The sequence below is a fragment of the Vanessa tameamea genome, chromosome 4 (assembly GCF_037043105.1).
Source record: "Vanessa tameamea isolate UH-Manoa-2023 chromosome 4, ilVanTame1 primary haplotype, whole genome shotgun sequence".
NCBI classification, from domain to species: Eukaryota; Metazoa; Arthropoda; class Insecta; order Lepidoptera; family Nymphalidae; genus Vanessa; species Vanessa tameamea.
The window spans coordinates 5,229,852-5,251,529 of NC_087312.1; the positions used below are offsets into that span (position 1 = coordinate 5,229,852).

The 21,678-nt window shown below is 33.3% G+C and overlaps 2 protein-coding genes across 5 annotated transcripts; one reads left to right on the top strand and one right to left on the bottom strand.

Annotated features, from left to right (window-relative positions):
- Window positions 1-689: 689 nt before the first annotated feature.
- Window positions 690-6,102, top strand: LOC113394294 (uncharacterized). Its single transcript, XM_026631530.2, has 4 exons — window positions 690-885; window positions 3,154-3,476; window positions 4,258-4,599; window positions 5,226-6,102. Exons 1-4 carry the CDS (start codon window positions 875-877, stop codon window positions 5,918-5,920), a joined length of 1,371 nt encoding a protein of 456 aa, XP_026487315.1. The 5' UTR covers window positions 690-874; the 3' UTR covers window positions 5,921-6,102.
- A 22-nt stretch (window positions 6,103-6,124) lies between these two features.
- On the bottom strand, window positions 6,125-21,106 carry LOC113394293 (RB1-inducible coiled-coil protein 1). 4 transcript variants are annotated; one of them, XM_026631528.2, is made up of 23 exons: window positions 20,889-21,106; window positions 20,160-20,313; window positions 19,884-20,074; window positions 18,818-19,059; window positions 18,149-18,276; window positions 17,846-18,057; window positions 16,290-16,501; window positions 15,965-16,147; window positions 15,709-15,881; window positions 15,257-15,443; window positions 14,872-15,155; window positions 14,351-14,407; window positions 14,049-14,172; window positions 13,049-13,581; window positions 12,580-12,829; window positions 12,014-12,184; window positions 11,737-11,858; window positions 11,266-11,422; window positions 10,501-10,638; window positions 9,880-9,991; window positions 8,926-9,018; window positions 8,452-8,674; window positions 6,125-8,290 (listed from the first exon to the last, which is right to left on the bottom strand). In XM_026631528.2, the coding sequence occupies exons 2-23, from the start codon at window positions 20,225-20,227 to the stop codon at window positions 8,197-8,199; spliced, it is 3,954 nt and encodes a 1,317-aa protein (XP_026487313.1). In that variant the 5' UTR covers window positions 20,228-20,313; window positions 20,889-21,106; the 3' UTR covers window positions 6,125-8,196. The 4 variants fall into 4 exon arrangements, with proteins under 4 accessions (XP_026487313.1, XP_026487312.1, XP_064076804.1 ...); XM_026631527.2 differs by having other exon boundaries at window positions 8,926-9,024; XM_064220734.1 differs by lacking the exon at window positions 20,889-21,106 and adding an exon at window positions 20,502-20,659 and having other exon boundaries at window positions 8,926-9,024.
- Window positions 21,107-21,678: the final 572 nt, after the last annotated feature.

The window sequence follows — 21,678 nt, forward strand, 5'->3', positions numbered from 1 at the left end:
GCTATTTTCGGTAATAATCTACTCCCTACGCCTTATTACTACAAATATGTTACATTTATATTTATTTTATATTATTTAGAAACCATATGTTTCTTCTTATATATAAAATAAAAAAGATTTTGGATACTGCGTAGAGTTTTTAAGTGCCAATATCAACTATTCTACTCCAACCTGACTTGAAATCAAACGTAACCTGAATCCGATAAAAATTAGATAAAAATCGATCAGCATGCAAACCAAGAGGGTATAACTGATTAAATACTACTTATGAAATAAGTTCAAATATTGAAATATAAAACAATATTATATAAATATCATTTCATCATCGTTAAAATTACACTATTTGTTAATATTATTTATTTCTGTAAAAATACAAATCTATCGGTTTTTTCCCATTACATAGATACATATTTAATATGTTAGATAAAAATCAATACTTTCGCAAACAGTATGTAAGTAGGTAAAGTGTCGCTGAAATTACCCATGCCGATTTTTCCTGAAAATGTAAACTTATTTAAACCAAAAACTGCTATTGGTTGATTAGAAACCCGATCAGATTGGTCCGAATTGGCTAGGAGGAGGAGTCGTGCGAATGGAACGATTCCATTGGCGTATATGAATACCCCACCTCACTTGGATGGTGGGAGAAATCAACCCCATGTTTATTTTTGTTGTTAAAGTCAGTGAGCTATGAGCTTTCAATGCGTGTGCTACATGACACACAAACTGTGCGTATGTTAAAACGAAACAACAAAATATATATATAAAAACATTTTTATGATCAAAGATTGTGTTTATAGTGCTTTGTGGACTGTGTTTGATGTTTATATCGTAGAACGACTATTGTGCTAATACAACATTCCTTTTTTCGGAGATGGTTATCCTGTAAGTATTCATTGTTATACTAAAAATATATATACCTCGAAGCTATTTACTTTATTATATTTAAAAATATGTAATTGTAAATGTTTTTGTTTTCTTATAAAACAAACAAAAAATATTTTTACCAAGTAAAGCTTGTCTGTAGATGTAACCTTCATGATGAATGTACACAACTATATTAGATTTTTTTTAATTTAACTTTTGATTAAATAAAACAAACCTTTAAAATAAAAGTTATTTTTTTATCATAAGTAATCAGTATTTTTATAACTGTTTTGAATCTACCTATCAATGAGATGCTATGAACCTAAAGAAAATACTTAATAAATATTGAGTAAGTTCTTATATAATATATTACTTTTATTCAAACAAATTCAGGTATCAAAAAAATATAGAGATGTTAGTAGAGTTTGGAGTTCAAAATAAAAAGTTTTAGATAACTATCTACGTTCAACAAAATTTCCTAACTCTCAAGTGTACCTATATTTTATTAAATATTATAGTCTTATGTTTGTAGGTATATCAATTTTATTTAACTATTACTATTATTTACTTATTTTTTTTCTTACTTCATAGAAATCAAATATTTTATAAATAATGACTGATGATTTAATCGTTTTTGGTAGAAATATCTTTTATAAGATTCCGTTTTAAATATAGGTCTATACATATATTACTTATGTACTTGATTAAATAAATTATGCATTACTTAATATCTTCTCTTTTTAAAGTATATTAAAACCAATTATTTTACGACAAAAAATATATATTTGAACAATTAAAGTGCGCCTTGCACTTTAATGCAAGAATAATAATTTTTTTAATAATAATAATAATTTATTTATTTAAGCGTAATATTGAACAAAAACAAGATAATACAAGAATACACAAACTTTCAGTTATTTAATCTGATTCTTCCTAAAAATAATTAAATTAGAACTTAAAATTTAATAATAAACACTCAAAACGAAACAAATTATAACTCATATTGAGTAAAAAAATTTATTGTGTAGTTAAATATTATTTTGTTATATTAATTATTTGCAATAAATTTATTCAAATTATAAAATAGAAATGAGTGTTCTTAAATTTTAAAATGATTACTGAAGACATTATAAACACCTTAAAATATAATATATTTAATTCTAATTATTGACGATTATTTATCACGACAATAATGAATTATATCGATTAACGATTCAAAAGCATTACGTCGAATATCAGAATAATAATACTTACCTATATATAAATAAACCTCATTGTAAAAAAATCTTTAGGTTGACAAATAAATTTATAATCTGTTTACGGCAAACGGAATACTAACAACAGCCAAGCTGGGGTGAATTGTGGTAGGTGTTGGAGGGACAGCAATTGAATTTAATTGAAGCCTATTGAAACCGTGACGCGTCTATTGCTTCTGAATAATAGCGTGGAGCATTAAGAACTTTCACTTAAATAAACTCGTACATCATATTCTATAAATGTTCTTCTTCATAAGTAAAAGGAGACTTATTTATAAAATTATTTTCACGAAAATCATACAATAATTTTATTAAGAATGAGAGAAACTTTAGCTAAGCGAATAGATGTAATAATCTATTATCAAAACAAATCTTAAGGTCAACATCTCATGAACCAGCTGGCTAAAAGGAAGCTACCAATCTAATGAAAGCTACCAGCTAAACTTCTTTATCAAAAACCACTAATGGTGACAATGTTAGTCTTAATAAAAAACAATTATAAATTAGCATTCGTACCGTTCGTACGGCGTACATTCGTATTTATTAGAGCGGCGAGGAGCTTAATTTTTTAGTTTGTTTACTGGCAATATGCTATAACAAACAGAGGCCCTCTTCTTTCTTTACAAGAATTTCTTTTAAAAAGCGATTTATCCAATTAACGTCAGCCCCTTCAGTAGGCAATTCTGTAGCAATTGGCCTTAACGAGCTTGGGAAGGGGAGCTTTCTCTGGTGTTACGTACTATTTAACATTCGCTACGTATATTTAAAGTTTATATACCTGAATTTTATATAGTAAGTTGTTATAGGATATCTATTTAATAATATATTTATTATTTTATGGCAATTATAGTTAGATAATATTATGTAGAGCATTAGGACGAGTAGATATGGAAATATAGCTAAGTTTGTATTTATAGTTTTTCATATTGCCAATATTAAACATTTAAATAATTATCTAATTATCAAAATACTATTTGTTTGATTACGATAAAAATGAGCCAGCGTTATTCAATGAAAATGTATATTACAGTACAAGCCGAGCGGATATGTCTGAAGGACCAGCAACAGCCGAATGGGACATCAATGACGCCGTAGTCCCCAGGGTCACCAGTTTCGATACGTTCGGCGAGTGGTGTGACGGACACGTACGTCGCGTGTACCCACCTGGCTGCGAAGAAGCGAGGCGACATGCTTCAGGCTGGGCCATGAGGAACACAAATAATCACAACGTGCACATATTGAAGAAGAGCTGCCTCGGTGTGCTCGTCTGTTCCACTCGATGCCGACTACCTGACGGATCAAGAGTTCACTTGAGACCGGCTATATGTGATAAAGCGAGGAAAAAACAACAAGGTAATAATTAATACATCACGTTACACGTCGTTTTTTCGCCCCCATAACTCTCCTTACTCTCTAATGAATATTTATAAATGAAAAAATACTCGAAAATATTTTTAAGAAAATTATGTTACAGCATGATTACCGATTACTTAACCTTTATATAATATTTTTCGTTGAATGTTTGCAATTATTAATAAATTAACTTAGTAGTTAATCAGGTCAATATAATTGACATTATGAATTGTTAAAAATTGGCGTATATAACCATCCTCAAGTAATGGCAAGTTGTTGCCGATGATCAATAATTTTATCAAATTAGAATTAATTTTTAAAAACCAGTCTTAACCACACCAAACTGTTTTTACTGGAACTTTCAATATTCTCTATTTAAAGTAGAGTTATAAACTGTACCTTTAAATTTTAAATTCTAAATTAAATATTATTGTAAAACAATTCGTAAATCGTAAATGTTGACACTACTAATACTATCAGTTTAAAATTTTATCATTGCTAATTACACGCTAATAATAATATAATCGGGATATTATTTTTATACAAAAAAAATGTGTTAAGTAATAAGATTAGAGAGTTTAACGTCGTATAATTTCCACTTAAAAAAATGATATTTAATATTTACATTTAATTGGTAGGTATTTATTCAATTTATTCTATTCACAAAAAAAAAGGTCTAGTCTCTTTCTTATGTGCTTGCATATCTACATTTGTAAGTACATATGCAGCATCATTGATAGTTCTATTATTGTTCCGAAACTAATCCTTATTTTTATTTCAGGTAAGCCCTGCCCAAACAGACTTTGCAACGGCGGACGATTAGAAGTTCAACCATGCCGAGGTCACTGTGGCTACCCTGTTACACATTTTTGGCGTCACACCGAACACGCCATCTTTTTTCAAGCGAAAGGATCTCATGACCACCCGCGTCCAGAAGCTAAAGGAGCCAGTGAAGTGCGAAGATCTCTCGGTGCAGGCAGAAGAGTCCGCGGCCTCGCCTTACTACTCGCCAGAGACGCAGCAATAGCCGACAAAATATTAACTGTCAAACCAGATAAACATATGCAACAAAAAATCAACATCCACCCACAACCACCGCCGCTTATTCCTGATAACCAAAGAAGTAAGTAATTTTCATATGTAGTATTTATGTATTATCTTTTGAGTACCTACTTGATTGCCTAATTACTGAACTATCACTACTAGGTACAAACCCCAAGTCGGGCCGGTAAAAAGTTATTGGGTTTTCTGTCGAAGAGTTCTTAGTAACTGCCCGGAGTCTGGAAGTTAAAAATGTGTATACTCTACTATTGTAATTCAGAAAGCACGTAAATCCGTTGGTGCTGCGCTTAAACTCTTTCTGGCCATGTCGGATTTGTCGTCCCATCGAAAAATAAGAGTAATAGAGAATGATCCCATGCTTGCGAACATACTTGTGCTGGTCTCTCTTTAGATAGATCGATAGATAGCCGAAATTGGTCGGGACGACATGACTTTTTGAGATTAATTATTGAATAAGCCGTTTTATACTGATGATGGAGGGTTAATCCCTTAATGTTTTTTTTTAAATAGTGATGTTGTAAATATGTTTTTGAATCACGTTTTTTGCTCAAAATATCTTCATTTAAATAAAATAGGAGTATTCAAAGTCGTCATAAGTTAAAAGCGAGATATAAGCGAGTCTTCTAATATCCTGTTATTCAACGTCAACTAAAGGCTATTATTAACTTTTAATTTTGTTGTTTACAGCTCTTACCTGTACCTGTGGACCGTTCGAGTGCAATTGTCGATGGCGATCCGAAACCGCAGCGGAGCCATACGCAGCTGCCGCGTGGACACCGACGGAACACCAGCCCTACACAGCTTACGTTCCTCCTACGCAACCAACGCAATCACTTCCCCAACATCAAACTTACGATCCAAACGCGTTACCCGCCGATGACATTTTCCATCCAGAAGAGATATTCCAACTCGACCAACCGATTCGTCTCGACTTTCCAATCGAAGAAAACACGCTCGAATCTCCGCCCACTTTTGCGGACTTAAACAGCGAAAATTCCAGGCCCGAAGACGCCTACTGGTTAGAATGGCAACGGGCTGCAGGTGGTTCGGAATCTAGCGAAACACCTTCACCCGAACTATTTGGTAATCACTATCAACAGGCTGAATCATACTGTGATCAACAATCTTATGTCCACCAAACATATTATCCCGAAGAGGCTCAGTACTACCCAATGGAACACGTTAGAGATGCTTCGCCGGTCATGGAGATGCAAGACCAGAGGTATTACAGATACGGACAAGACTGCGCCCAAAACAATTTAGATATGCAAGGGTGGAACTATTCCGATTGTGCCTTCAACACGCACGAAGTGCCCGAATGCAAACAATATTATGACGTACATCCCTCCCAAACCGTAAACACATTTAGTTCATTATTATAATAGTATTTTTTATTTAATTTGTACATATCTGTTGTAAATTGTAAATAGATTTGTTATTTTATCTGTAATTATTATTTAAGAAATGTTTGTGTTTCGATAGAAGAAATTTGTTCCTTTAACTTAAGGAAACGATAATAATTATTGTTAATCAGTGCAAAACTTAAATACTTTAGAGGAGTACACTGAATAAATAAATAAAAAATGTTTTTATAAAATCGTCTATTTATTGTATATAAAAATTACATTAAAATTGTCAATTTTACATTTTTATTTTCTAACGATAAAATTGGTCACTACAAAATAGTCCATAAAGCGATCACACTGTAGAATTATTATGCATATGCAACTTTGCAAGCCATCCCTTAAACTGTCAAACACAATAATTATTAACAATTCCAATATCGGCTGTAATTGCAATTTGCGTCCAGCGCAAATTCGATTCGAACTCACAATGTTGACAATAATTTAGATATCAACAACCCTTTATTTACAATAACAACTTTTATAACTTTCGCCGATATTTTAATAACAAAGAATACAAAGATACATCTTATTGCAGTGTCGTTGTTACCATATAGCTAAGCCAATCAGAAAACCGTGTCGTTCTCCCCTACCTTCTGCTCCGCACACGCAGTGTTACGATCACTTTTCGAACTTCATATTGCTTACCTGGGCCTTTAAAGAGGTGAACAATTTTACCAATACAAAGCATACTTATCTAGACCAAAATTTTGTGATTAAAATTACGTCCTTAATAATAGGCCCTAATATAATTACTAAAATTAATGTTGCCATATTAAAAATCATTAACAAAGGGACTGAGGAGAGCACAGCACGCACTATCACAGCAGTCGGCAAAGCCGAGCGATGCCTCTAACTATATTTAAAATAAACAAGCTATATCTTGTATTATCTTAAATTAGTTTAGAGACACTTATAGCCCCACGTCGGGCGCCATAATTTAAGGCCACAAACAAATTTTAACACGAAGCATGCTCCAGTTAATTTCCAATACAACAAACACTGCTATTTGCGCTTTAGATTTCAATTTTATTATAGAATATAATTGCTAAAACAATTTTTATCGGACGCAAGAGACTGTGCTTCGATTAATAGTAACAATTAATCATACTATGAGACAGCTAAATTCGTACTTGTATCTGTAAAAACTACAAATGGTGATGTGTCCAAGCTATTTAGTAGTCGAAGAGTTAAAATTGAAGCGAGATCGATTGTTAAGCGTTTTCATTCTGAAGCCTACGCACTCGTAAAGAGAATTCTTATCGATAGAACCGAGGTCCTCTATATAACCGCTATGACTTAGGTATCAAGATAGTAGACTTATAAGGACAAATCTTAAGGATCAATGCAACTAACTACAGCTGTATTTAGACACGAATTTTATAAGAACAATATATTTCACGTACTCTAATTATATAAACGTAACTATGAGCAAACTAAACAAGAGTGTTAATTTATATAGTATTTTTTGTGCTACAATACAATATGATATCACCAATAATAATGTAAGATTTATAATATAGCTATATTTTTATCATTTTTCGGACAACAACACAAGGAACATATATAAGATTCACCACAAAACAAATTAAAAAATAAAGTATAAATTTGTTGACGCAAAACAAATAACGTAAACCGTAAGAAAGACTAAATAAGAATTTGTACTATTAATAAGAAAATCACACTAGTGAAAACAATTCACGCAGAAATACCTGCAGATAATTAAAATCCGAGAAAAATAAATCCCGTTCACGACGCAAGGGCTTTTCATATTATCAATTTCTAAAAAAATTTAAATCTTAAATCCAATCATTACCAAAATATATGAAAATTCAACTTTCATTACATTTATACAAAATATATGAATGTAAAAAAAGATAATTTTGCAATTTAATATTCCATGTTAGGTTTTAAAATCATGGAAGACGTCACTTAGGTGGATACATCAATAAAATGTTCAAAATGATACGCACTTTTCAATTCTTACGTTTTCGATACATTTATGCGTCGTTATAATAAAAATTAGCGAATCGAATCAAGTCTATTATCCTAAAAGATAAGACCGACTCTCGGTCGCCTTGCGATCTTAATTTAAAAACGACAACTGAAACGTTTACAACAGATTCATGGTTTACAACGCACACGTCGCAGCGATCACTCGATATACTACTGAAACAATATCACAAACACCCTCGGCTCTGCTCCTGATGCTCCTGGGGCGAGCTGGTGGGTCAGCCTCGCGTAGGTGTCGGGGGTCAGGGAGCCGCCTCCTCTGCCAGCTCGGGCGCCGCTGACGACTCGCGTGGCTCCATCCCGGGGCAGCGCCCCACGCTGCACTCCATGTCGGTGCTGTAAATTTTAGAATAAATTAAATCAAGTTATGACTAAATTCGATCAACGCGACAAGCATATAGATTAGCTAACTGAGCGTGTGCGCCAGTGCACTTTTTATTACTTCACTGTCAGTTCGATACAATCCGACACGACTGTGTTTCTGTGTCTACACTTACACGACACTCGCTGTGGACATTTGCATCTTAGCCGATTGCCAACGTTCGCTGGATTCGATGGAATCGAGCTGATCCTCCGGCGCGATGATCGGCATTGGGCCTGCCTCGCTGGTGGACACGGGAGACTCCAGATTGATGAGGGTAGCCGTCGCGACCTCTACGCGATTCGCCTCGTCCGTGTTGGAACTTGTCGACTGGCTGGTATCCACCGACTTTTGCATGTCTGAGGACAACATTCTTTAAATATATATCTAACCATCCCGTAACAAATTAGATATCACGGTTCTCTCCTCGATAGGGAAATGACTCACTTTGCTTCGTAATACAGACGTTAAACGCCTTAGTTACGAAGAAAATATTTTGTTACATAAAAAACATTAATGTAATAGACAAAAATTTTAAGTAGCAAAACAAATCGATAACAAATAAATGTAAATGAACACAAATGGAAGGATGAAGAGTAAAAGCAAAGACCTGGGGCATGCACGTAGGTCAACCACTTCTTGAGCGGTCGGTTGCCGCTGAACATGGGCAGCACGCTGCTCCTCATTGACTCTGCAATGCAATCTGCATCTGCGCGTGCGCCAGTGTTACAAATACGATTACATGCGACTTAGCTATTCTATGAGGCTCTAGCTATAAGCGAGGACAAACTGATCGAGTGCTTTGACATCTACAACTAATAGGTATATTATATGCTTAGTTTGTTTTGAAACTCGTGTCTAGTATTACGCGTGCCACGAAAGAAAACATTTATAAATAATTCATAAACGTGAATTGTAGTTTTGCTGGTATGGACAGCAACATAATTTAAAATTATATTTTTTCATGATGAATTAATAAATTACAATATAATAATAACAATTAAGCAAAATTTGTTTTTGATTATTAGGCTTTACAAGTACATAAAGATGTTATTCCAAAACAAACGTGCAAAGAAAACAATCCAAAAATAAAACAATAAATAAATTTCCTTCTAACGGTATAAGGTACGACAGATATACGATTTGTGTGCAACAAAAATTGTATTTATTAATGTTTTCCTCATTTATCGGCACCGGTTACACAAACATCAATTGCATACAGGATACTTATATAGAGCACTAAAGATTGTTATATAGTAAACCGTTAAAAACTATTATAATACGATGCGCTACAAATCTGTAATTATACACAAATTTTACTATGCTCCTATTATACATAAATATATGTTATATAAAAACACTCGGGTTGCTAAAGAAAAGGTTATGCTATTAATATTTACAGACATAAAATTGACAGTCAATAACCTAAATTTAGTTTATGTGCTAAAAGTAGCGTATTCGATAAGTTATCGTGACAAAAGTACATGTGCCTTAGTTGTTGTCTTTGCAGTTCGTGTGCTGGGTCTTATAGCTCGTTGTTTGGACAAGGATGTGTATGTATTACCCTGCTTGTGTTTCTGATCACAGCATGAAGGATGTGGAAGGTGCGGCTTCAACGGCTTTACACGCACGCGGTAGAAGCGAGAGCCGCGAAGCATTTGGTAGCGATTGCCACTCTGAAATATAAATAAAATGTAATTGTTTTTTTTTAATAGTGTATTGCATTTATTATTAGGTTTCCTGTCCTTTAGAGGAGAAATTTGAAGATTAATCACGCTAATCCAATGTGTGTTAGTTGCTAGACATGTGGCAGATTTTTATCTGACACATGCATTTCCTCACGATTCTTTCCCTTAACGCGGAAAAATGAGATGAATGTTTATAATATAAACGAATATTAAACAAACCGCTGTTTCCGGTTAAGGTTCACGTGTTCTAGTAGATGGGGTATCTCGGCACATAAACTTACGTGTTACAACATCAAATATAGTCTTCGATAAATTTATTAACATAATGATTTGCTTGCCTTTACATCATTCATCTTTTAAGGCTTTACCGCACGGCATATGGTTATTTTCCAAGACATTCGATAATAATTATTCTTAATTTATAAGCAATTTATTCGATCATATCGCGTTTATTATGAAGTAAAAATATATTAGGAGTTTAAATTATAAGATTTTACCTTCTTAGCGTAACAGTATTCTTTAGATTCCACTGTACCAATGGCGTACAGACGTCGTTCACTCTCGTTTTTCACTTGTATACTCAGATCGAGGGCAGATAAACAGTCACCGTGCACGAAGTACATTATCGATGCTTCCTGAATTTAAAATCAATTGTTTAAAATCACTTATCGCTTAAATCATGTTTCTTAAAAATATTTAAAATTAAAATCAATCAATTATTTAAAAAAAGACAATTAAATTTAAAGTTCTTTCAGTATACAATGTTATCGTAAATATACGCAACTGTAAATATTCCTACTTTGTTAAAAATATACCGATGGGAGATACTAGAGGAGCGGTATCAATGTCAGTTAGTTGTATAACTTTTCTAACCGCGTATACTGCGGAGCTGAGTCTTCCTGTTAGGAGCAATAAATGAGAATACCACTAAAGTTTAGAATGTAATGTTTTTCCTATAAGCACTACAATGTAGCATCGGTTCCATCAAGATCATTACTCTTTAATGATATAATTTTGCTTTTCAAGATTAGGTAACGTAAAACTACACGCCACTCATCTTAAATTGTATATTTGTCCTCCTCCTTTGATTGGAATAAACTAGAGATTTCTTACTTAATACAATTGAACATATATATTAACGAATATATCAGTCAGTCGTATTAAAATAACATGAAATAAATAATTTGATAATCAAGTAGCATAATGAGACAACAAGATACTGAGCGATATATCAACGAGCGCATCGTAGGCGGAGGCCGGACCTGCAGCACGGTGTAGTTGAGGTGCTGCGGGTCCCACAGCACGAGCACGGTGTGTCCGGGCAGGCACGAGGACAGGCTGAGCGTGCCGCTGGCCAGCCCCAGCGGCGTGTGGCAGCGCGCCCGCCGCCGCGCGCCCTCCTCGCGCCGCGGGGACGACCTGCGCCCGCGCACGTCACCACATTAGCGTACCAAAATTTAACGAACATTTTTGTGAATTAGAACTGATCACTTATAATTATCTATTATTTATTTTTATTTGATTCTCTGTTTTGTTATTACAAATTTATCGGTAACGCCTAATCGCTTAAGGTCATCGACTTTCTTTGCCACTGGTAGAAATGAATCGAGCTTTGTGTATGAAGTTTGCTAACAAATAATAATTGAGAGTTCTTCTTTGAATGATTACAATGGTCACCTTGTCACTCATTCTTAAAAATACCATCTTTATTAAAATAAAGATTAATCATTTACCTGCCGTCGCTGCTCTCATCTTCTCTGCTCTTTTCAGCTTCATCGCTTTTCTTTTCCAACTCCTTCTTTAGGTCGGCTACCTGTTGCTGTAGTACAGCTTTTTCATTTTCAAGAGTTGCGAACTGAAACGTTTAATTCTATCTATATAGCTGACATTATGAATTCTATACATTCAGTGTACAAGATGTATTACAATATTTAATATAATATGGCGTAATATATATATATATACGTATGCATAGTCTAATAGTGTAAAAAAATCTTTAATTATTCGTACCTGAGTTTTCAACAGACTATCGTAATCATTGGTCTCTGGGTCGGTGAGCTGTTGTATGGTATCGCGGTACTTGGTACACTCGCGCGACAACATCTGTTCGCGCTCGCGCAGCAGTTCCAGCTGCCGGTCCTTTTCTGATAGTAGACGGCGGGTGACATCGTTTATCGTTACCTGTGACGTTTAGTATCTATTGTTACTAAAAATATCAATACATATTTTTCAGAACCGCATGATAAACAGTTGCAGAAAAATTAGTAACAAATAATGTTTCCAAATGTGGTTATGGCTAATGTGGTTATCTTTGGAATCAATTACTACTGAAAAAGTATGGTAAGAAAGTAGACTGATTGCAACAGAAGAGAACAGAGCCAGTCTATCTCGTCCTGTAAATGTCGTAAGGGGCGACTAGGAGAATTATTGTTCGTTACACCAACAAAACATTCTCAAGGAGGATAAAAATCTAGCAAATCGTTTTCTCTTGCAGCCCATGCACTGTACTATTCTCGTCTAAATGGAGTAAGCGAATGAAATGTAATTAATGATGATGATACAAATGTAACGCGAACCTGTTTATCAGCTTCATACTTCGCTTTCAAAAGCATCGTCTCCGCACTCAACTTCTGCTCGCACTCCGCTTTACATTTCTCGACGGCCTCTTTGACTGCTTTTTCTTTTTCAACTTCGGCGTTCTCCTTCGTCTGCATGATGATGGCGTTGTGGTTGCTAATCTCGATGACGTCCGTACGTTCAATCTTCTCGAGACTCGACTCCGACGGTGATCGATCCATATTATTTGTCAGAGCCACGAGACGGAACCTGAAAAAATAAAGGTGGAAAAATTTAAATAGTCTCAATTATTATGATTTCAAATCAGGATAAACTGCGTCATGACGTAGATTCCTTTATGACGTAAAAATAATTTACTGCTTTAACATCAGTAGTTTTTTTTATATAAATAATTAAAATTTAACATCAATAGTTTATTTTATATAAATAATGATATGTAAAGTATAATTGTATATATATACAATTTACCTGGATCTCAATGACTCTATCTCGGCCTTGTATTCCAAGTGCATTTTTTCTTGGATTTCTTTTAGATCTTTTTGCTTTTGAACTTCGACTTCTTCCAGTTTCTTCTCAAATAATTTTAACTCTTCACGCGTTTTTTCGAGTAAATCTTTAGTACTTTGATGATCATTCTGTAATTTTTCTATTTCATTCTGATGTTCAAATTTCGATTCTTCCGCTTCTTTCTTTAAATTACTGATAGCATTATCTTTCTCATTAAGAGCTGCCTTCATATCGCTGAGTTCCAATTCATGATCTACTGTTAGCCTTTGGGTGTGCTCACGAAGTCTTAGTTCTGTTTCTTCGTTATTTCTCTCCCACGCTTCAGTTATTGATTGAAATATGTTATTTGTGAACTTTTTTTGCTCATCAACTTCATTTTTAAGCTTGACTAATTCTTCCTTAATGAGAACTATGTTTACTTTGCATATACTAAATACTTGTATCAGAAAATCTTGTAACTTTTCGATATTAATTTTTTGAGTATCCATATTGTCCTAAAGAAATATAATACTACATGAAAATAAAAAATTAATATTTTAAATATTCGATCTATAAAAAGGATAAACAAAACGAAGCGTTCAATATAACTAAAAAAAGGTCTAAAAGGAACTTAATTGAACGAAAACATCTACACTAACGCTATCTGGGGCCGGCGAAGACAGGAGCAACGAAAAACAACTAGTTACGCGACCACCCAGATAAGACATAACAAAAAGGTTTTAATCTAGTTTTTTTTTTTAATAATTAAATTATTATTCGATAAGTATTGATTAACGAAAACAAAATTAAAAGTTTAAATGTCGTATAACAACTTATCTGAGTGGTAATGTTTGATATATAAGTGCACCTGTCCATCGCGGCCCCACTCCAAGCTGGAGGGTAGGGACTCTTCGATATAAAACTCGGAGTTGACAAACTCCTCCCTAGGGCTGGTTTCCGGTATAACAGGTAGAGTTCGCACCTCAGTGACGGTCGATACGGCCATCGTGTCCGGAACGCAAGTCGTGGAGATGTCGATCTTTTGCTTCGACCCACTCTGCCGACTTAATTTCTCGAAATCAGTATCGGTCTCCGATTCAAAATCTCTGCAAATAAATGCAATAAATCAATTATTGGGTTTCAACAAATACAATATATATGTGATGTGTTCCCAAAAAAATGTTTGGCCAGCCGTGTTTAGTAAAATAGCTCGAGTACATTCGGGCGTTAGTCACTTATGTTTTAGATACAATAGTTTATTAATCGACTAACTAAACTACTTACTTCTCAAAATCAACTTGAACATCCACATCTTTTTCTTCATGTTCAGATGAATTTAGCCTGAAAAATAAATCTGTATATTATATAATATATAAAAGGACATGTTAGACACCAAGACACAAACTATAAGACCGTCTTGAAATTAGGATATTATGTTCGTATTAAACATGATACTTATTTATGTAGAAGCACGGATTTCATAAAGTAATAAGCCGTCTATAATAATATTTCAACATTTCAAGAATGAGTTTTTCGTTACGTTTTAAAGCTGAACACTAAGAAAGTATTTTTGGACATTATGATTTTAAGGGAGCGTTGTGACTTTTAATCTTTAATATTATCCAATCGATCCATTCAATTTGTCATTCCGTTTAGCACATCAAGATATATACATTAAGTCATATACGTTCTTGGGATTAGACAACCCCTTGTGCTGATATATAAATTATATATTTTTAACTCATAATGTAACATTAGACTACAGTTAGTTTTATTAAAAAAACTAAGCATGAATAATGGCTCACCTCTGCTGAAAGAATTTAACAATAAGTTCCATATTATACTTTGGAACATCGATTCCTAAATCCGGGAAGGATTCGGATATGAATTCCACATCCTCATCTGTGAGCTTCGGTAACTTTGCGTCGAACGCTGGGGGGGCTTGCGTCGCAAACGGCGGGGGGAGGTCCGTCATACCGGGGAAGAGACTCTTGAGGAAGTGGTCGTCGAAATGGGTATTGAATTCTTGACGTCGATTAACTTCCTCGTCGTGAATTTTCAATAATTTTTCAGCTAAATCCGTCGCCCACTGAAATTTAAATTCATAATTTTTTTAAGTCGGTATATGTCAATAGGTAGAAGCCGACAAATTGGTCACGCGTCTGATAATCGCCGCCCAGGGGAGCTGACCTTGAGATGCGCGTGCGAGAAGGTGCGGCGCCGCGCGACCTCGTGCACGGCGCGCACGAACACGGCGGGCGCGCGGTGCAGCTGCGACACGATGCCGAAGTACCGCGCCAGCCGGTTGAAGCATTGGAAAGACAGCATGGCATGCGCGTCCTGCACCGACATCGAGTTCTCGATCTTCAGCACCGCTCTGCCGATGAAGAAAATAAAAAACCTCTGTTTCCCTGTGTGTTTGTGTTCTAATTGTTTCAGAGGCTTCAAAAAGTATTTTGATAATTCTTTCACTGAATTAAACCATATTCTATTTGAGAATTAGTTGTTATGTATTAAATATTAAGGTAACATTCTTAAAATCAAATTTGAAGATTTAATAATTTTGTTCATACACATCAGTTTTTAGCAAAAAAAGTTATATCTGTCTCGAATCATCATTCTGAGATGCGTTAATGACTTACTCTAGTCTAGCCTTTAAGTTATGCGACAGTTCTTCCTTAGACTTAGTGATGCGCCGTCTTATTTCGACCAACTCTTGATGTCCTTTTAGCAGCTTCTCTAACTGACGCCAGTGCGACTCGACCAGCGTGGGTAGCACAGATGGATCACAGACGGTATTAAGACGCTCACGATACTGCAAAACCAGCAAAGATACCGTATGATATATTGAGTATAATTTATTTGTCCAATTTCTCAAAAGCAAGTTATCTAGTTCACCTGAATAAGTGAAGCTGCTTGATCACGTTGATCTCGTTCGATTTTTTTCACGTCACTTAGCAATTGGTCCAATCCATACAAGCGGTCCTCGATACCTTTGATTTGCTTCAACCCGTGCATGTTCGCATACTCAAGTATATGATACAATTCAGCTTCACGTTCTTTTAAAGGCTCGGCATCAATCTGAAAATAAAATATTCTTGTTGGGTCATCTCATTATTTAAAGAAATAATTGTTCCTCAATGAAATTCATGCAATGTAAAGTTATGGTCTATCATAGATTTGGATTTATCTTATATAGTCATATAAAAAAAATATTCCTTACCAGAGCCAGACCCTTCTGACAGTAGTCGAGAATGTCTTGCAGCGAAGCCTTGTTCCCTTGAGCAAGTATCCAATGCAACAACGTCGGCTCATCCTTACTCTCACAGGAAGGCGCTTTAAATGTTACCCCCTCATCTGAATCTTCAATTACTTGACCACCTTCAGAAGAAGTCGCGCCATCATTACTAGTCGAAGTATTCCTCTGATCAAAAACTAAACAAACATAACATATTTGTTTAATAATAAAAAAAAATGGTTTTGTAGTAACTTTATTATACTACATACATAATGTAATCGATATAAATGTACTACGCCCTAGATAAGGCGTTCAGAATACTAGTTCACAAAATCAGAATCAAAGTATGAATCTGGACTTAAATAACAATAAATTAGTCAAGTAAATCTACTTGTTCTTAAAATTACTAAAATACTTAACTGATATTACGGTAAATATTTTGCAATAGAAAAAAATATTAAACGTTTAACGACGACGTTTAGTTCGCGAGAAAATTATTCTCTATAAGCAATCGGGCGCTATGTTTTATTAGTTTGATAAATTGACATAAAGATGATTTACTGCTGCAGCGAACTTTAATTCTAACTTTAACCATCATTTGAGCAAATTGTTTCCATGAACTTTCTTGTTGTATATTAATATATATATAATATATGATGTCAATAATTTATGTAAACTTATAATACAATTTTATAAATTGCTATATTTTAATTAATGTTAAATATAAATTTCACAAAACGATTTTAATGAAAATCGTTTATTTTGGACAGTAAATATGCGCCAATTGTCGGCCTTAAGCTAAATAAATTACCATATTTTAAAAGTTAAAACAAAGGTCCATTGTCAATGTTGACTTCCGTTTAGTTAATCACTGTTAGCGCAATTTACTTAATGTCTACTAAGAATTATATAGGGTAAGCAAACACAAAATTTATTTTAAACGTTTGTTGAGCAGAATTAATACATTATTTTTCGTATTCATACTTTATTTCTTAGGTTTTGAGAATGGCTGTGGATGGATATAGAGGTAGGGGACGACCCAAGAAACGATGGATGGATTGTGTGAAAGACGATATGGTTAGAAAGAATGTTACTAGTGAGATGACGACCGACAGAGAAGTATGGAAGAAGAAGACATGCTGCGCCGACCCCAAGTAAAATTGGGATAAGGGCAGGAGGATGATGACTTTATTTCTTACCTCATTATACTACATTCTATAACCAGTTCCAATCCAAAGTGTAAAGATATAATTAAACAAATTTGACCTTGAAAAGTCAAGATGTTATTGGTTAAAATCTACAATAATCTATGGTATTCATAATGGATTCGTAAAAAAAATAGCATTTTGAATGATTTGTTATCGGATATTTTTTATTGTTTAAAAGTAAAATTGGAATGTTTTTTGTAGTTAAGTGAAACAGTGTTAATTCATATATAATAGTTTTTAGTCCACATTATATTAGGAAATTTAATAGAATATGTAAAGTTTTGGACTCCATTCCTTCTTAGCCTTAGATCCTTGAAATAAGATTTTTCTTACCATCCTCCTCTGATAACTTGAAGACACCAGTACCAAAATCAGCAGTTCTATTTTCAGAGCTGCTTCCCAATGCAGGATTGACGCCATAATGGTGACCTTCGAAATCTGTCTCTTCAAAAACATCAAAGGCAGAAAATCGGTGAGCTTCTGCGTTTAGCTGAAGTGCCGATAGTATTGGAATCTTTCCTAATGACTCGAGCACTTCATTTAATCTGTGAGCAAATAATAAAAAAAATCAAAACATATATATAAAATAATTGTGAACAATTAAATTCGCTACAGGAAACTACTCTCTGAACTTACGTATTTAACTTTTCATGATATTCTTCCTTTTTTAATCTATGCTTCCTAAAAGACTCTTTGAAACTCTTTGACCTCTCGCAGAATTCATTAAATATATCCTCCAAATTAGCGACAACCGCTGCCCAACCCTAAAATTACAATAATTATTGTGAATAAAAAATTAGATACATAAAGTATAAAATCAAAGCAAACTATACAATCCGTGTAATCTGAAGAATATTGACATATAGGGTCAATTATTGTCAGTTTTATTTAATTTTATAAATTAGGTCCTATGAGTTAATATATAATAACAGCTACCTACCTTAGTGTCAATTCATAAGTTGGTCATTAATATTTTTAAAAGATTTAATTATTATAATTTTGCATGAATTGTGGATAGAAAACATTGATATTTAAACTAAGACCAAAGTGAAATCAAGTGTTCTAATCATAGCCACTTCTTACGGAGTTAAATATATAAACATACTAGGTATACAAGAAAAAATTGTGAGGAAACCTGTATAGGTCAGATTAAATTTTACAATCTCTGTTTTAATCCAATCCACCCAGGTATGCTGTGATGGAATACGTCTAAACCGTCAATTTAAAAGGAGAGGATTCTTAATCCTAGCTGTAGGTATTTACTGAATATTGCTTTGTTTCTTTATTTAAGTTAATTAATTTTACCTGATGTTGCAGATGCTGTTCAAGTACCAACTGATCACAACTCCTGGATACATCATGAGCAAGATTGCTAAACTGTTTTGCTAAATTAGCACATGATATTACTGTTTCTAAGTTGCGTGGAAGTGAGCAACATTTCTCAACTGCACTCCTCAGCTCTGCTACAGATTTCCCATCAAAAGCACTTCGACTATCACTTCGAAATTCACCAGTACTCAATTCCACTATAGGACTGAGATCGCACACTAAAATACGAATGACACATTTTAACATGTAAACAATGAAAAATTTATTATTTGTGTAAAATTTTATTACAAACCATGCATATTTCTTCTTATTTAGATTAAAACAACAGAGAAACAAGTATAGTAAAATAATTCATCGACTTAATACTTAACAATATATTATAATATAATATAAAAGATATGATTCAGGCAAAAAATTATGTAGGAATATTTAATTATATATAAAATTTATAGTAATGTAAATTTAGTAGTTAATAATAATCCGTCTTTTTAATATAAAATAATACTCTAATTCAGTGATTCCTACAGTTATCTGAACTGCGACCCACCTAAAGGACCTTACTAGGACACCACTTGGTTATCACAAAGAAAAATATGTAACTACGAGAATGAGTAGGCTGTTTTATTTTTTTGTCATTATAACTTTAGCTTTAACTTCAATTGTCACTTTTAATCACAATGGGTTTCAAACATTCAATCCAATATATTTTGATATTCATATTGAATGTTAAATGTTAAACAACTGAATATCTCACCTCACATAGGTATGAGGTAGTCAATTGAAGGAGGATTTTAATAACTTTATCAAATGGGCAAGGCAAGACAAGGATGGGCATAGAACACCCAATATTAACTAAAAGCCAACCTGTGGGTCTCAACTCACAATGCATACTTTAGGAAATGCTGCTCTAATTTCACATCAAATGATATTAACCACTTTGAGAGTACATAACAAACATATTTAACTAGAAACGCTATATATTATTTTTACTAGACAAATACTTGTCCACATTAATATTTAAGTCAACTCAATTCTTACTTACTAGATTGCTGTAAATGGCTTTCCTTTACTGATGGCTTACTAAACATGTATATCGGATTAGTGTCTGTACCAGCACTATAGGATGATACCATATGATCGGACTGCAATACTTCTCCTCCACTTACAAGAAGCACAAGAGAAGATGCAGGTATCTTTGTTTTTCTCTCTATAGCTGCTTTTAAACTGGACACACTGCAAGTATATATTATTAAAACATTTCTTCAATTTAAGTAATACAATATTCATATTAAATATTTTCATGTTAAAATTTTCTTACCTTTGTAAAGTTAGGTTCATATCATAAGTGGTCATTTGACCAGCGTCTACATGGAAAACGTAAAGCATGTTGTTTTTTTTTATCGAAACCTTTTCATTAATTACTCATGTAAATTTATATTTCCAAGCTTATTCATATCTACAAAATATTAAAGCTGTAAAAAAATATATTATTAAATACACTTAAATTTTCAAACTTGTTAAATGTGAAATAGAAATTATTTTTTGCATTAGAGGTTCTTTTTTTGTAATATTATTAAAGCATTTTAATTCCTAATAATTAGTAACTTAAGAATTATATAGAATAACAACAAAATTATGAACTAATTGTGTGCAAATTTACCTTAAATAATCTTCATTATCTTTGTGACCTCAAATAACTATTTAATAGAGCAATTTACTATTAGTTACTTATCTAAACAGTGTATTATATATTATATAATATATTTCCCAAAATTATAGAATCTAAGTTTTGATGCAGTTACACTAGTTTTATTTTTTATATATTTAGATATACTATAACAAGAACTGCCCAAAAATAAACACAGACGTCATAAGTATTGAACAAATAAAATCGATTGTACTCGTTTTTTGTTAAAGTATCCCATATTTCACTAAAGCGTGACGACACGAGACATATGTGAAATAAAAATGTAATAATATTGAGACTGACCATCAAAAAATAACGTGTTATTCTTTTGCGTTCAAACAACAAAGATTCAATACTTACACAAACAACCATGAAATTACCCGATAATCATTACATGTCTAAAAAGGATTTAGCGTAATCAGATAAACAAAAGGATTCATTTTATTATACCATGCATTTCAATAGTATTGGCAACGACATAACGCACAACACAATACTGATTTTTAATAATAATGTTTTTTTTATCATAACACCACCATTGCTTGCACGACGTAAACTAAACTCAGCTGACAGCGACAGTGTAGAACAAAATATCACCAACATTGTAGCTGTCATTAATGTTTTATTATCTGTTATACTTTTTAAATAATTTTCAAATCGAGTTCCAAATAACGAGTTTTTGACATACTTTTATTGTTGTCAATGAACTATAATACACCTAGACCTTTCCATTGGTGAAAACCGTACGTAAAACCGTTCAGTAATTTTTATTAGAGTTCCGTAGCCAAATGACAAAAAACGGAACCCTTATGGATTCGTAATTTCGTAAGTTCGTAATGTCTGTCTATCCGTTCGTATGTCAAAGCCACTTTTTTCCGAAGTAAGTAGATGTATTCTGTGAACTGCATTAAGATTGTGAAAACTAAAAAAACAACAATAGGCTACTTGACAATGCGAAAAATAAAGTGTCAATTATTGTAATCAGTATATATTATGAGCTTAAAAATGGTAATTTATTAAAGAAAGTTGAAAATAATAGTTAATTAATTCATAAATCCATAAATAAAAAAACATTTTTTCAAACGTTTGTCACGTGACACAAAACGCTCCTGATTGGTCGGGTTTATGATGACGTCACTTGCTTGTTAAC